This window comes from Doryrhamphus excisus, chromosome 6 (genome assembly GCF_030265055.1).
Source record: "Doryrhamphus excisus isolate RoL2022-K1 chromosome 6, RoL_Dexc_1.0, whole genome shotgun sequence".
In the NCBI taxonomy this organism is placed as follows: domain Eukaryota; kingdom Metazoa; phylum Chordata; class Actinopteri; order Syngnathiformes; family Syngnathidae; genus Doryrhamphus; species Doryrhamphus excisus.
This window is the reverse complement of record NC_080471.1, coordinates 456,070-468,142: the sequence shown is the minus strand read 5'-3', so window position 1 is coordinate 468,142 and position 12,073 is coordinate 456,070. Positions and strand designations below refer to the sequence as shown.

At 43.4% G+C, this 12,073-nt stretch overlaps 2 protein-coding genes across 3 annotated transcripts in view; one reads left to right on the top strand and one right to left on the bottom strand.

Moving 5' to 3' along the window:
• The window catches only part of si:ch211-236l14.4 (SITS-binding protein), a 28,521-nt gene extending 26,582 nt beyond the window's left edge, over window positions 1–1,939 (bottom strand). Inside the window, exon 1 of the mRNA XM_058076434.1 lies at window positions 1,122–1,939. Coding sequence (XP_057932417.1) covers window positions 1,122–1,592 — 471 coding nt within the window. The 5' untranslated portion in view covers window positions 1,593–1,939. The remainder of the gene's footprint in view (window positions 1–1,121) is intronic.
• Window positions 1,940–8,085: 6,146 nt separating this feature from the next.
• Window positions 8,086–12,073, top strand: part of LOC131131031 (large ribosomal subunit protein uL23m-like) — a 44,190-nt gene continuing 40,202 nt past the window's right edge. For both annotated transcript variants that reach the window (XM_058075311.1, XM_058075310.1), the window contains exons 1-2: window positions 8,086–8,247; window positions 9,297–9,419. In XM_058075311.1, coding sequence (XP_057931294.1) covers window positions 8,228–8,247; window positions 9,297–9,419 — 143 coding nt within the window. In that variant the 5' untranslated portion in view covers window positions 8,086–8,227. The remainder of the gene's footprint in view (window positions 8,248–9,296; window positions 9,420–12,073) is intronic.

Sequence of the window (12,073 nt, the reverse complement as noted above, 5' to 3'; positions counted from 1 at the left end):
GTTGTGTTTAATATTTTGACTAATCTGATATTCAAAACAGCTTTTAGGGTAACGCAGTGTTGTTTTACACCACTGCAAACTACAACCCTAATTTATTTTCTTATTTTCTTTATTTTCTAAGAGTCTCATAAGAGGAGCCAAGCGGTCAGCTGAGGATTTTGGAAATGGTGCGTTTCTGAGCCCATGCAGTCCCGCCACATGACAAGGAGTTACGGCTGGGACAGATTAATCTCCCCAAGCCTCCCGTTGGTTGGAGAAATGTGTGAGAATTAAGCTGAGGGAAAGTACAGTATGTGCCGGGGTGGTCAAAAACTTGCGAGGAGGGGCCCTTGGAATGTGATTTACACAAACAATATAAACGATTAGAACTATTAAATAATTGATTTCAGCTTTTTGTGCAAAATTTAAAAGGGTCATTTTGTCAGACGAAGACAAAAATACAAACATGCATATTGTAGCATGATAGCAGAATGAATGAATGCATGACAAAAATACAGTTATTAAAAATGTTGACGAAAATTTTTAAAAGTGCATAAAAATTTTTAAACAAAAAACATTTTGTTCTCTGGCTAATAATAGATGAGGATGCTAACAAAGTAAGGGTGTTTTCCGATGAAAAAACATATATTAAGAATACAAATGGACTCATGCAGTGTATTAGCCATAGCATACGCTAACTAGAGAATAAACCGAGGCTAAATTACGGCGAACATTTTCGACGCTAACCAAAAAAAACACGCTAACCGATGTTCCACTGTATCTTGGCGGTGAATGTATTTATAATACATAATAAAATACAACTTTTAAGATAACTGATGATAACTTTATCAGCTGCTATTTATTATATGCCTATATGTTCCTTTCATAAAAAAAATATATATATTATATAAAAAGTTGGGCTATATAAAAATTATAGAAATGCATGCAAATTACTTGTACTAAACATTTCTTCTAAACTTGAATTGTCACACCTGCTTACGTCACAAATGCGATGACGTCACGGCAATCAAGTGACGTCCCATTTCTAATAATAATAATAATTTCTACGCGCGTGTGCATAAGAGTTATACCGCAGAAGCAGGCGCAAAGGACGCATGCACAAAGAGTTAAAAGACGCACACCTTGAGCCGCACATGGCAGTGCACCGGCGTCCAAGTCATGCTGTAGCACTCGGTCTCCGTGTCCTCGTTCACGTCCACGGAGATCTTGATCTCGGCTACCGAGTCCCACGTGTAGCAGAACTCGGTCTTGTTGAGCCAGCACAGGTTCCTGACGAAAGGGACCTCCAGGTCCGGGTTCCCCACGTTCCCCACGTCAATCTCCACATAGGTCTTGTCCTCAGTCAGGGTCTGGATGACTAACGAGTGGGTCCTTCTCTCCCAGATGAGTCCACTCAGAGTCCCCTTCAGGATCCAGTTCTTGTTGGGCTGGTCCACCACTTGCCAGTATATGATCCCGATGGTCATGACGAAGAAGACAGCCACGCCGAGACACGCTATCGCTCCTTTCCACGTCTCGTTCATCTCCTTCAAGCCCGTGTCCCATGTTACCTCGGGGATGGGGCTGGGGTTCCTATTTCGAGCGTGAGGCATGTTGTTTTTCAGATCAGCAAAGAACCAAACACCGAGAAATGCCGCAGAAAGCTCCGTGCGCCAAAAGTCTCCTCTGCTGCTTGCTTCATGGTGTCATCATGGTGCGCGTTTTTTTTTGTTTTCCACTTTGGCGCGTTAATTAATCTCACAGACGTGTCAAAACAGCAGGAATTGGATAGTTGACTTACCGCATAGTGACGCCGCATTTAAATTGTCAATGCGCATTGGTTGCGGTAAAAAGGTTTGGCAGCGGCGCCTTTACGAATAGCTCCGAAGACGCGCTCTCTCTTTTGCGCCGCACCGGGCTGACGTAACGCCGCACTCTTTCTTCACATGCAAGGTGGAGAGAGGGAAATGGGGGATCAGGAGGGCTTGCCAGAGTCTTGGAGGTGCCAGCGTGGGCGAAGAGACCACAGTCGAGCCAGAAAGGGAGCGACCCCCCCCCGCCCCCCACCATGCGTTACCGCTCACTGTCCGTGCGCTCTGTGTGCGTAAAGACTCTCCAGCCTGCAATGAAGTTGCTGGTGGTGCGTTTTGGGTGATCGTACATTGGGAATGGACACGTCGGGATATTTCACACACTTTAACCGCATTTAAGGTTGTAAATATTAATGAAATAAATATTAATAAATACTATTGGTCATATAATGTAATTAAATAAATTAGAATAATAATTCAGTTATTCAATTAGCAAAGTTAAACTTTTGTTTTCTGTGTTTTAAAGTTGCTGATTGTATGTAGTAAGTAACAACATCCCCTCGTGTCAGGGTACATGGCAACAGTTGGACATATATATTATTAGAAGCATTATTTTTTTTTAAACAATACTGCTCATGTTACTTGGTTGCACGGTGATCAAGTGGTTAGCGTGCAAGCCACACAGCTAGGAGACTGGACATTTTTGTACAGTGGTATTATTTTTTGTAAGTTTGGTTCTATTTGGGGCTGCACGACGAATGAGTGGTTAGCGTGCAGGCCACACAGCTAGGAGACCGGAGTTCGATTCCACCCTCGGCCATCTTTGTGTGGGTTTTTACTCCGTTTTCCTCCCACATTCCAAAAACATGCTAGGTTAATTAGCGACTCCAAATTGTCCATAGGTATGAATGTGAGTGTGAATGGTTGTTTGTCTATATGTGCCCTGTGATTGGCTGGCCACCAGTCCAGAGTGTACCCCGCCTCTCGCCTGAAGACAGCTGGGATAGGCTCCAGCAACCCCTGCGACCCTCGTGAGGAAAAGCGGTAGAAAATGAATGAATGAATGAATACTGGTCGTGTTACTTGGATGCACGGTGATCAAGTGGTTAGCGTGCAGGCTACACAGCTAGGAGGCCGGCGTTTGATTCCACCCTCTGCCATCTTTGTGTGGAGTTTGCATGTTCTCCCCGTGCATACGTGGGTTTTCTCCGGGTACTCCGGCTTCCTCCCACATTCCAAAAACATGCTAGGTTAATTAGCGACTCCAAATTGTCCATAGGTATGAATGTGAGTGTGAATGGTTGTTTGTCTATATGTGCCCTGTGATTGGCTGGCCACCAGTCCAGGGTGTACTGGTGTACTGGTACTTTTACAATCAGTAACTGTTACATTTGTTCACTTCCTGCTTTCATAATATAGTTTAAGGTTGTATTTATTTATTTAATTTATTTAATTGTATTTAATATTAGTTTAGTTTAGTTTAGTTTAGTTTAGTTTAGTTTAGTGTCAATTTATGTGTCAATATAGTGATATATATAGCACATCATGAAGTAGTTCCAGGTCATGTTATCATGAAAGTACCTCGTAGTACATGGTCGCAGTATGTACATACATACACATTGGAGTTTTTTTTAGAGGGCTTTATTGGTGAATCCCATTACGTGCATGGTTAGTGAACATAGTTAGCATGAGGCGGCTACCTCCAACACATAGAAAAGGAAAAGACATATTCTTGTCCCATGTAAGGATTGCGGATAACGGGCAAGATTCCCAAAAAAAACAGACTTCTCCTTTAACAATGTTGTGTTTGTAGGTTACGGTTTTCCACAGCGCCACAGCAGATGTCCTAAGAGGTGCTGGCCGACATACCTTGAAGATCAGTTGCTCTTGTCTCTGTTTATGTATGTCAAACCCCCTCAGCTCCTAATCCATCACATACCTCTGGCAGGGGCAGGGACACGGGATAACATGCATGTCCAAGTTCAACATGGGCATTGCGGTAGTCAGGCTCCTGGGTCAAGGGTCAGGCTTATGACATCAACGGAACATCTACGGGAGGGAGGGAGGAAACGGAACCGCCCCCTTGCATTTGGTTCCATCCCTTGCCAGCTATAAATAGGAAGCGGACTGCTGAGTGGCATGCATCCACTCCCTCGGCGTGTGAACACGGGGCACGAAAACGATGAATCCGTCTCAATCGTGATGAATCTCACTGTCAGCAGGGATTGGGGATTGGGGATTATGCTAAGCTAATTGGAGCCTAGATTGTCCGTGGGTGCAAATATGCCTATGAATTGTTTCTTTATTGATTGATTGGCAACCAGTCAAGCATGTGCCCCGCCTCTTGCCCGAAGTCAGGTGGGGTAGGCTCTATCATTTCCGTGACCCTAACGAGTACAAGCAGCATCTTCTTATAGAACAACTTTTCAACTTATTTTAGAACAACTATCCCCATATCGGGCTGCACGGTGGTCGAGTGGTTAGCATGCAGACCTCACAGCTAGGAGACCAGGGTTCAATTCCACCCTCGGCCATGCGTGGGTTTTCTCCGGGTACTCCGGTTTTCTCCCACATTCCAAAAACATGCTAGGTTAATTGGCCACTCCAAATTGTCCATAGGTATGAATGCGAGTGTGAATGGTTGTTTGTCTATATGTGCCCTGTGGCTCCAGCACCGCCCGCAAAGCGGTAGAAAATGAATGAATGAATGTTGGTATAGTTGTTTCGATATTCAAGCTGTAACAATAGCAAAAAATATTTTCAAAGTAGTGCTAGAAAATGTATCTTCTCACAAAAAGCTGGTTTCCCATTTTTAGTTGGGAACTGATATTTTCTTGAAACTTACCAATGTTCTACTATTAATGTGAGTGTGAATGGTTGTTTGTCTATATGTGCCCTGTGATTGGCTGGCCACCAGTCCAGGGTGTACCCCGCCTCTTGCCCGAAGACAGCTGGGATAGGCTCCAGCACCCCCTGCGACCCTCGTGAGGAAAAGCGGTAGCAAATGAATGAATGAATCCCCATACTGGACTGCACGGCGGTCGAGTGGTTAGCGCGCAGACCTCACAGCTAGGAGAGTGACCAGAGTTCAATTCCACCCTCGGCCATCTCTGTGTGGAGTTTGCATGTTCTCCCCGTGCATGCGTGGGTTTTCTCCGGGTACTCCGGTTTCCTCCCACATTCCAAAAACATGCTAGGTTAATTAGCCACTCCAAATTGTCCATAGGTATGAATGTGAGTGTGAATGGTTGTTTGTCTATATGTGCCCTGTGATTGGCTGGCCACCAGTCCGGGGTGTACCCCGCCTCTTGTCCGAAGACAGCTGGGATAGGCTCTAGCAACCCGGTACCCCTTTTTTGGAATGTGTGAGGAAACCGGAGAAAACCCACGAGGAGATGCCAATATGTTAACCACTCGTCCACCGTACCGCCCCATTTGGACATTCATTCATTCATTCATTTTCTACCGCTTATACTCACAAAGGTCGCAGGGGTGCTGGAGCCTATCCCAGCTGTCTTCAGGGGCGACACCCTGGACTGGTGGCCAACCAATCACAGGACACATATAGACAAACAACCATTCACACTCACATTCATACCTATGGACAATTTGGAGTCGCTAATTAACCTAGCATGTTTTTTTGGAATGTGGGAGGAAACCGTTAAAGATACATATTTGTGAGGACGTAGCATGAAAATATCATATAGTCAACAGATCTTCGCCAAGCAGACCTTTTAGATTAGATCATAGAAAAGTTAGCCGGTGTTGAACTCCCTGACTTCTGACTGCTTTTGAGCCATCGCTGTGTAGTCTAAAAATACAGTTTGTCTTTATGGACTATCTCTTATCACCGAGTATTGACCCTTGATCTTTTAGAGGAGTTAAAAAGTGACTTTATTTTTCCAAAATATCGTCTTCAGGGTAATCGCTTAAACAGTTTAGCCCACCGAATGCAAAACTCTTCCCTGCAACCTTTCCATCTACACGTCTGGAGCTTCAATTTACAGCTTCTCTTTTTTTCTCTCCAGGATATTCAATACCAACAATTTGTCCCCGGCTGCCTTTAAGTTGAGGGGGGGGGGGGGGGGGGGGGATTTCCAAGCACCCACTCTTGGCGGGACGACACCACTGTGGACCGAACCTTTTCCGTCTATCCACCTCTCTCACTTTCTCTTTCTTTGTCCTGTCACATAAACAGCCGCTTTCCACTGCCCCGGACCTGAACCTCCATTCCCGTCTTCACTGATACGCACACGCATCCCAGTGGCGTCAGTGAAACGGACATTTTATATTTTGGAAGCTGTTTGATTGGAGGAAATAAGGGTGGCCGTATATGTTACAGTATGGTTTTACAGGGTGCCACATACTCTACCCTTTATCAGGCAATTAAACACTCGATGGCACCTGCAGTATCGAACTGTCAGATCAAATATGTAAAAAAGGAAAAAATTAAAAAATAATAAGAGCAGTTCAGCGGCTCAAAGGCTTTTGTATCGTGATTTAATGAGGGGGGGGGTCAAGACAAAACGATACTCAAGGCTGGGTCCATGAGACGAGACAGGGTTTTAACGTTATGTTAGGGTTGGTTAGGGTTTAAGTTGGGGGTTGGGGTTAGGGTTTGAAGTTAGGGGCTAGGGTTGGGGTTTGGGGTTTGAAGCTCGGGGTTAGGGTTTGGGGTTAGGGTTTGGGGTTTGAAGCTAGGGGTTAGGGTTATGGGTTGGGGTTTGGAGCTAGGGGTTAGGGTTTGGGGTTATGGGTAAAGGGTAACGGGTTGGGGGTTAGGGTTTGGGTTCTGGAGCTAGGGGTTAGGGTTGGGGTTTGGGGTTAGGGTTAGGGTTATGGGTAACGGGTTACGGGTTGGGGGTCGAGGGTTAGAGTTTGGGGTTTGGAGCTAGGGGTTAGGGTTGGGGTTAGGGGTTGGGGTTAGGGGTTGGGGTTAGGGGTTAGGGGTTAGGGGTTAGGGTTAGGGTTGGGTTTGGGGTTAGGGTTACGGGTTACGGGTTACGGGTTACGGGTTACGGGTTACGGGTTACGGGTTGGGGTTTGGGGTTTGGAGCTAGGGGTTAGGGCTTAGGGTTATGGGTGACAGGTTACGGGTTGGGGATTGGGTGTTGGGGTTAGGGTTTGGGGTTCGGAGCTAGGGGTTCGGGTTGGGGTTTGAAGCTAGGGGTTAGGGCTCAGGGCTTACGAGTTAGGGGTTAGGGGCTACGGGTTAGGGGATAGGGGTTAGGGATTAGGTTGTTGCTGATACATGGTTACGGTTAGGGGTTGCTGGGGTTAGGGTTTGGAGCTAGGGGTTAGGGATTGGGGTTTGGAGATCTGGGTTAGGGTTAGGGGTTAGGGTTATGGGTGACAGGTTACGGGTTGGGGATTGAGTGTTGGGGTTAGGATTTGGGGTTCGGGTTGGGGTTTGAAGCTAGGGGTTAGGGCTTAGGAGTTAGGGGTTAGGGGTTAGGGGCTACGGGTTAGGGGTTGGGGATAGGGGTTAGGGGTTAGGGGTTAGGGGTTAGGTTGTTGCTGATACATGGTTAGGGTTAGGGGTTCCTGGGGTTAGGCTGTTGCTGATACAGTCCAATAACCATCAGACGACATCTGCCAGAGAAGGGTTTTAAAAACAGAAAAAACGGACCAGATGTTGTTTTCACAGTCCTGTGGCCAAGCGTAGCAAATACTGGACATGCAACAAACATTCAGCTGTCAGTATCTCGTTTTCTACCAGTTACAGTTTGCCTACAGTGAAGTTTCAATCAGATTCCGTTGCAGAAGTCAAAGTCTCCCTCTGCTGCCGCCTTGGGAGCTCTACATGCAACATACAGGAGGTGCCAGCTGGAGCATTCCTGAAATGGTGACTGTTCTTAAAAATACATGACCTCTGATGTTCACCATTCATGGCATCACAGCATCAAGTCCAAATTAAAGATCCAAACATATCCACTGTTGTATGATATGTTAATGTCAATAGAAACTGACTGCAAAATCACCGCAGTCCAAATCCCACACTCTAAGCATCATGGGAACTGTATATTTTCCATGTGTTTTTTTCCTAAATACACATAAAGGAAAACTACACAGGAAAATCGCAATTACTTTATCATTGTTCCTGAATATGTTTAGATCTTGTTTTTTGTCCTTCAATAATAAAAAGTTTTATTTTAAAACTGCATTTTTAATCAGTCGTGTTGTAATTTAATAATTTTTGATGATCTGAAACATTGAAATGTGTCAACACGCACTCGTGAGTCTGTGAAATACAGCCAGACACCACAGAAAGGGGGCGGTAATGAGCCAAGGGGCGGATCCCAACCGCCGTAAAACCGACGAAGAAGAAGAAGGATCAGTTCCCGGAAATACATTCAAGCACATGTCCTAAAACAACCTTGAGAAGACTACAAAACAGCAAGTTGTCAGCGTACGCGACACAGCAAACCGAAGCAGGGATGCCAGTAACGAGATTACTGTAAGTTATCTTTTTCTATAATATTCCCAACTATTAATAGGATTGAATGAATATGTGGTTCTTCAACCTAGTTTAGTCTAGATCTCATCATCTATCATGAAGCTAGCATTAGTTACCTTCGCTAACGTTTAATGACTTCTGACTTAATGCACACATCGGTGTACATTGTGTAGATTTATTTAGAACTCTCTTTGGTCGTTTTAGTTTGGTAACGATGTGCTGAAGCCAGAAAATGACTTCTCTGTGTTAGCTTAGTATGCTAAAAACAACATGGTAACGGAGCTGTGATTAGCTGGAGCTAAAATGAAGAAAAAACACAGAACGGGGTCGGTACAAATAATTTTCAGACGTCGGTTGGATAAGAGAGACAATTCCTTCTAAGTAATAAAACCAAATGTACTAAATGTACGTAAATATTTTAATTTTCTCAAATACATACACTGCTACACTTGCTAATAGACAAGCTGTTAGCTACTATATCATCACATGATCTTTCATTTCGGCTTTATGCAATTATGTATAGCTATTAATAGATTGTGTTTCCTGTTTAGATTATAATGAGGGACATGTTAGTATGTTTAACACTATTCTAATGTATTAACAATAGGTAGTAGTTAATCACGTGTCCTCATTTAGGTCGTGGGGGTATGCTGGAGCCTATCCCAGCTGACTTGGGGTGAGAAGCCGGGTACAAGGAAACCATTCACACTCACATTCATACGTATGGACAATTTAGAGTCTCCATTTAATTAAGATAATTAAGTTTTTGGACTGTGGGAAACCAGAGCACCTGAAAAAAAAAAAACATACACGATGACAACATGCAAACCACACAGATTTGAACAGAGATTCAAATCCAGATCTCGCTTCGAACCACAATGCCACCGTTTTTGCTGGACTTGAGCTTTGAATTTCTGCGACCAGCCAAGTGCACCTTTTAGTGACTGTTTAGCTAGCTGCTCGTTTGGCATGTTTAGCTATAATATTACTAACATTTTCATTTTCTTCTAAGATGAACGAAGAAAGTTTCCATTCTTCTTTTTTTAAAGGTATCCCCTCTACCAGCTGGGGAACCCACAGCTGAGAATCTTCAGGCCCAACTGGTTCTTGACGCTGGTGAGGCCCGGAAAAGAGCAACCTCCTGACACGGTGCAGTTCCGCATCCCGATGGAGTAAGTTGTTACTTCCTGTGTGTAGAGAGATGCATGGGGCAGGAGGCCAGGCTAATTAGCATGGAATTGACACGGATAAAGATTTAGTTTTCACAGTTCTGTGCATGTATAGAACATGTATTATACATGAAAAAGTGCCATAATGAAGAACATGGATGAGAATCAAAAAGGAAATAATATTGGAAAAACGTGCAATAAACTAAAAATCTGCAACATATACAGTAGTTTGATCATCCAACTTTGCAGTAGTACACATTCACATATATATTTCCATTCAATTAATTATACAAGAAATAGTACAGTATTATGTCATGAAATTTAATTTATTTATAATGAAAATGTCATTTTTTAGGGTGAATGTTTTTGTTTTTTTAATTATTAATTTGTTTTCCTGGGACTTATTAGATAACCTGCACTCTGCATTATGGCCACAAGGTGGTGTGACAACCTCAATGACAGAAGTCAGACCCATCAATCAGTTCTCCAGAATCCTTTCAGCACCTTAAGGTCGTCTTGACTGAGATGTGTTGCAACAATGATTTGTGAAAAGGCTGACACAGGCAATATAATGGGAAATGAAGTCGAAACTATTTATTTGGGGCTTTAGGACTGTCTGCCAGACGTCACACTTTGTTACCTACAAGTGCCAATATTAATATTAACAGAGGTAAGGAAAGCAAAAATCGTCATTTTCTGAGAAACACCTTTTGGAATATGTTATACAGACCTCAACTTTATCCCACCTTATTTCCTGCATTAATACTCAAGGAATATTAGGCTATTCCATATATATATATATATAGTATATTTCTCCTAAATTACTGGGTAGTATAATGCAACAATCCGTTAAGTTCTGGATGATTGGAATCTGACACCTTATAGTTGAGCCATCATGCAATCAAATCAGTGATAAATCCTGAGCATATGAAGTTTTAACACCCCCTAGCGTCTTTTTAATGTACTACACTTTTCGTGTCTGTGACTGTATTGATGTTACAGGTGGCTCTTTTGATAGCGGCCTTAACTGCAGTGTGGCCCTCAATAACAAGTTGGACACCCCTGCTATAGGCGATAAAGTGAATTAGTGTAATATCTAGTAATGTATCTCATTATTTATGAATTTATTTTGGATAACTGTGCTCTACGGTGTTTCTTTTTAGGATAGTGCAACGCCGTCCCCATTTCTACAGCACAGAACCGATTTTTTTTTTTTTTTACGATATCCATGAATCCATTATTTATTCAACAAATGTGAGCTTTATGACAGTGAAAGCTTTTATTACTCTTAACGCGGCCAGTGTTTGTGCTTGATAAGTCGTGGTAATGCCGAGCTGCTGTTAATGAGCAATGTTGGCGTTCTCAGGGTAAGAACACAATGCGGTCTTTGTCTCCAAAAGCCGCTTTCACCCGTTCACTGCTAAACTTGAACTTATATTGACATTTTCTGACGGAGGAGGAGTTTTGTGAGGAAAGACATTTTTTAATCGCTGTCGCCACTCTCTGCTCCCAAAATGTAGAATATTTTGCATAGTCCATTCACGTGATGGCTCTCTGATGTAGTCCATCATGCCGTGGACTTGTTGAAATTATTAGCTCCAAGTGAAGACATAAAATACTTGAAATGCTGGATTTTTGTCTATAAAGAGGGCACAATATATTTTGCACTGTATTAAACTGCACTCTCTATGAATGTACATAATTTTTGTATTTACTTTGCGGTATTTACTTTCCATATAGCAAAATTTGGTCATTCATTTTCAATGGAAGCTGCACAAGAGGGCGGTTATTGCCAAGTGAATATTCATACATGTTAATCTTTGTGCTCGTGCACATCCTTGTGCACACGCTGGCTTGAGACACGATCTCTGAAAGTAAAAAAAAAAAAAAAATTCAACCCTTCATCACCAGTCGTTACCAATGTGGCCAGAAAATAATACTTGCCATGTCAGATTTTGTAGAGCTGTTTGACATTCATTCATTCATTCATTTTCTACCGCTTTTCCTCACGAGGGTCGCGGGGGGTGCTGGAGCCTATCCCAGCTGTCTTCGGGCGTAAGGCGGGGTACACCCTAGACTGGTCACCAGCCAATCACAGGGCACATATAGACAAACAACCATTCACACTCACATTCATACCTATGGACAATTTGGAGTCGCTAATTAACCTAGCATGTTTTTGGAATGTGGGAGGAAACCGGAGTACCCGGAGAAAACCCACGCATGCACGGGGAGAACATGCAAACTCCACACAGAGATGCCCAAGGGTGGGATTGAACCCTGGTTTCCTAGCTGTGAGGTCTGTGCGCTAACCCCTAGACCACCTGTTTGACATTTCTAAAAAAAAAAATATTGACATATGTCAATATTATTTATGTTTATGATGTACTTTTGAGTTTATCTCTGATACTAGCAAGAGTACTCGATGCACACCGCCCTCTTTTTCTCATCTGAACTACTTTGATATCCCCAAATTCTCTCCAATTCTCACAGCCATTGAAAACCTTGTAATTCACCGTGGATGCGCGCGCACCGCTCAGTGGTGTCGCTCGCCACAGATTGCCATCGTCAATTCCCCGCGCTAGGGCGTGAGGTAGTGAGGTTTAACAAAGATGCTATCACACCGCTACGAGTTAGCATCTGTTAGCACATACGCA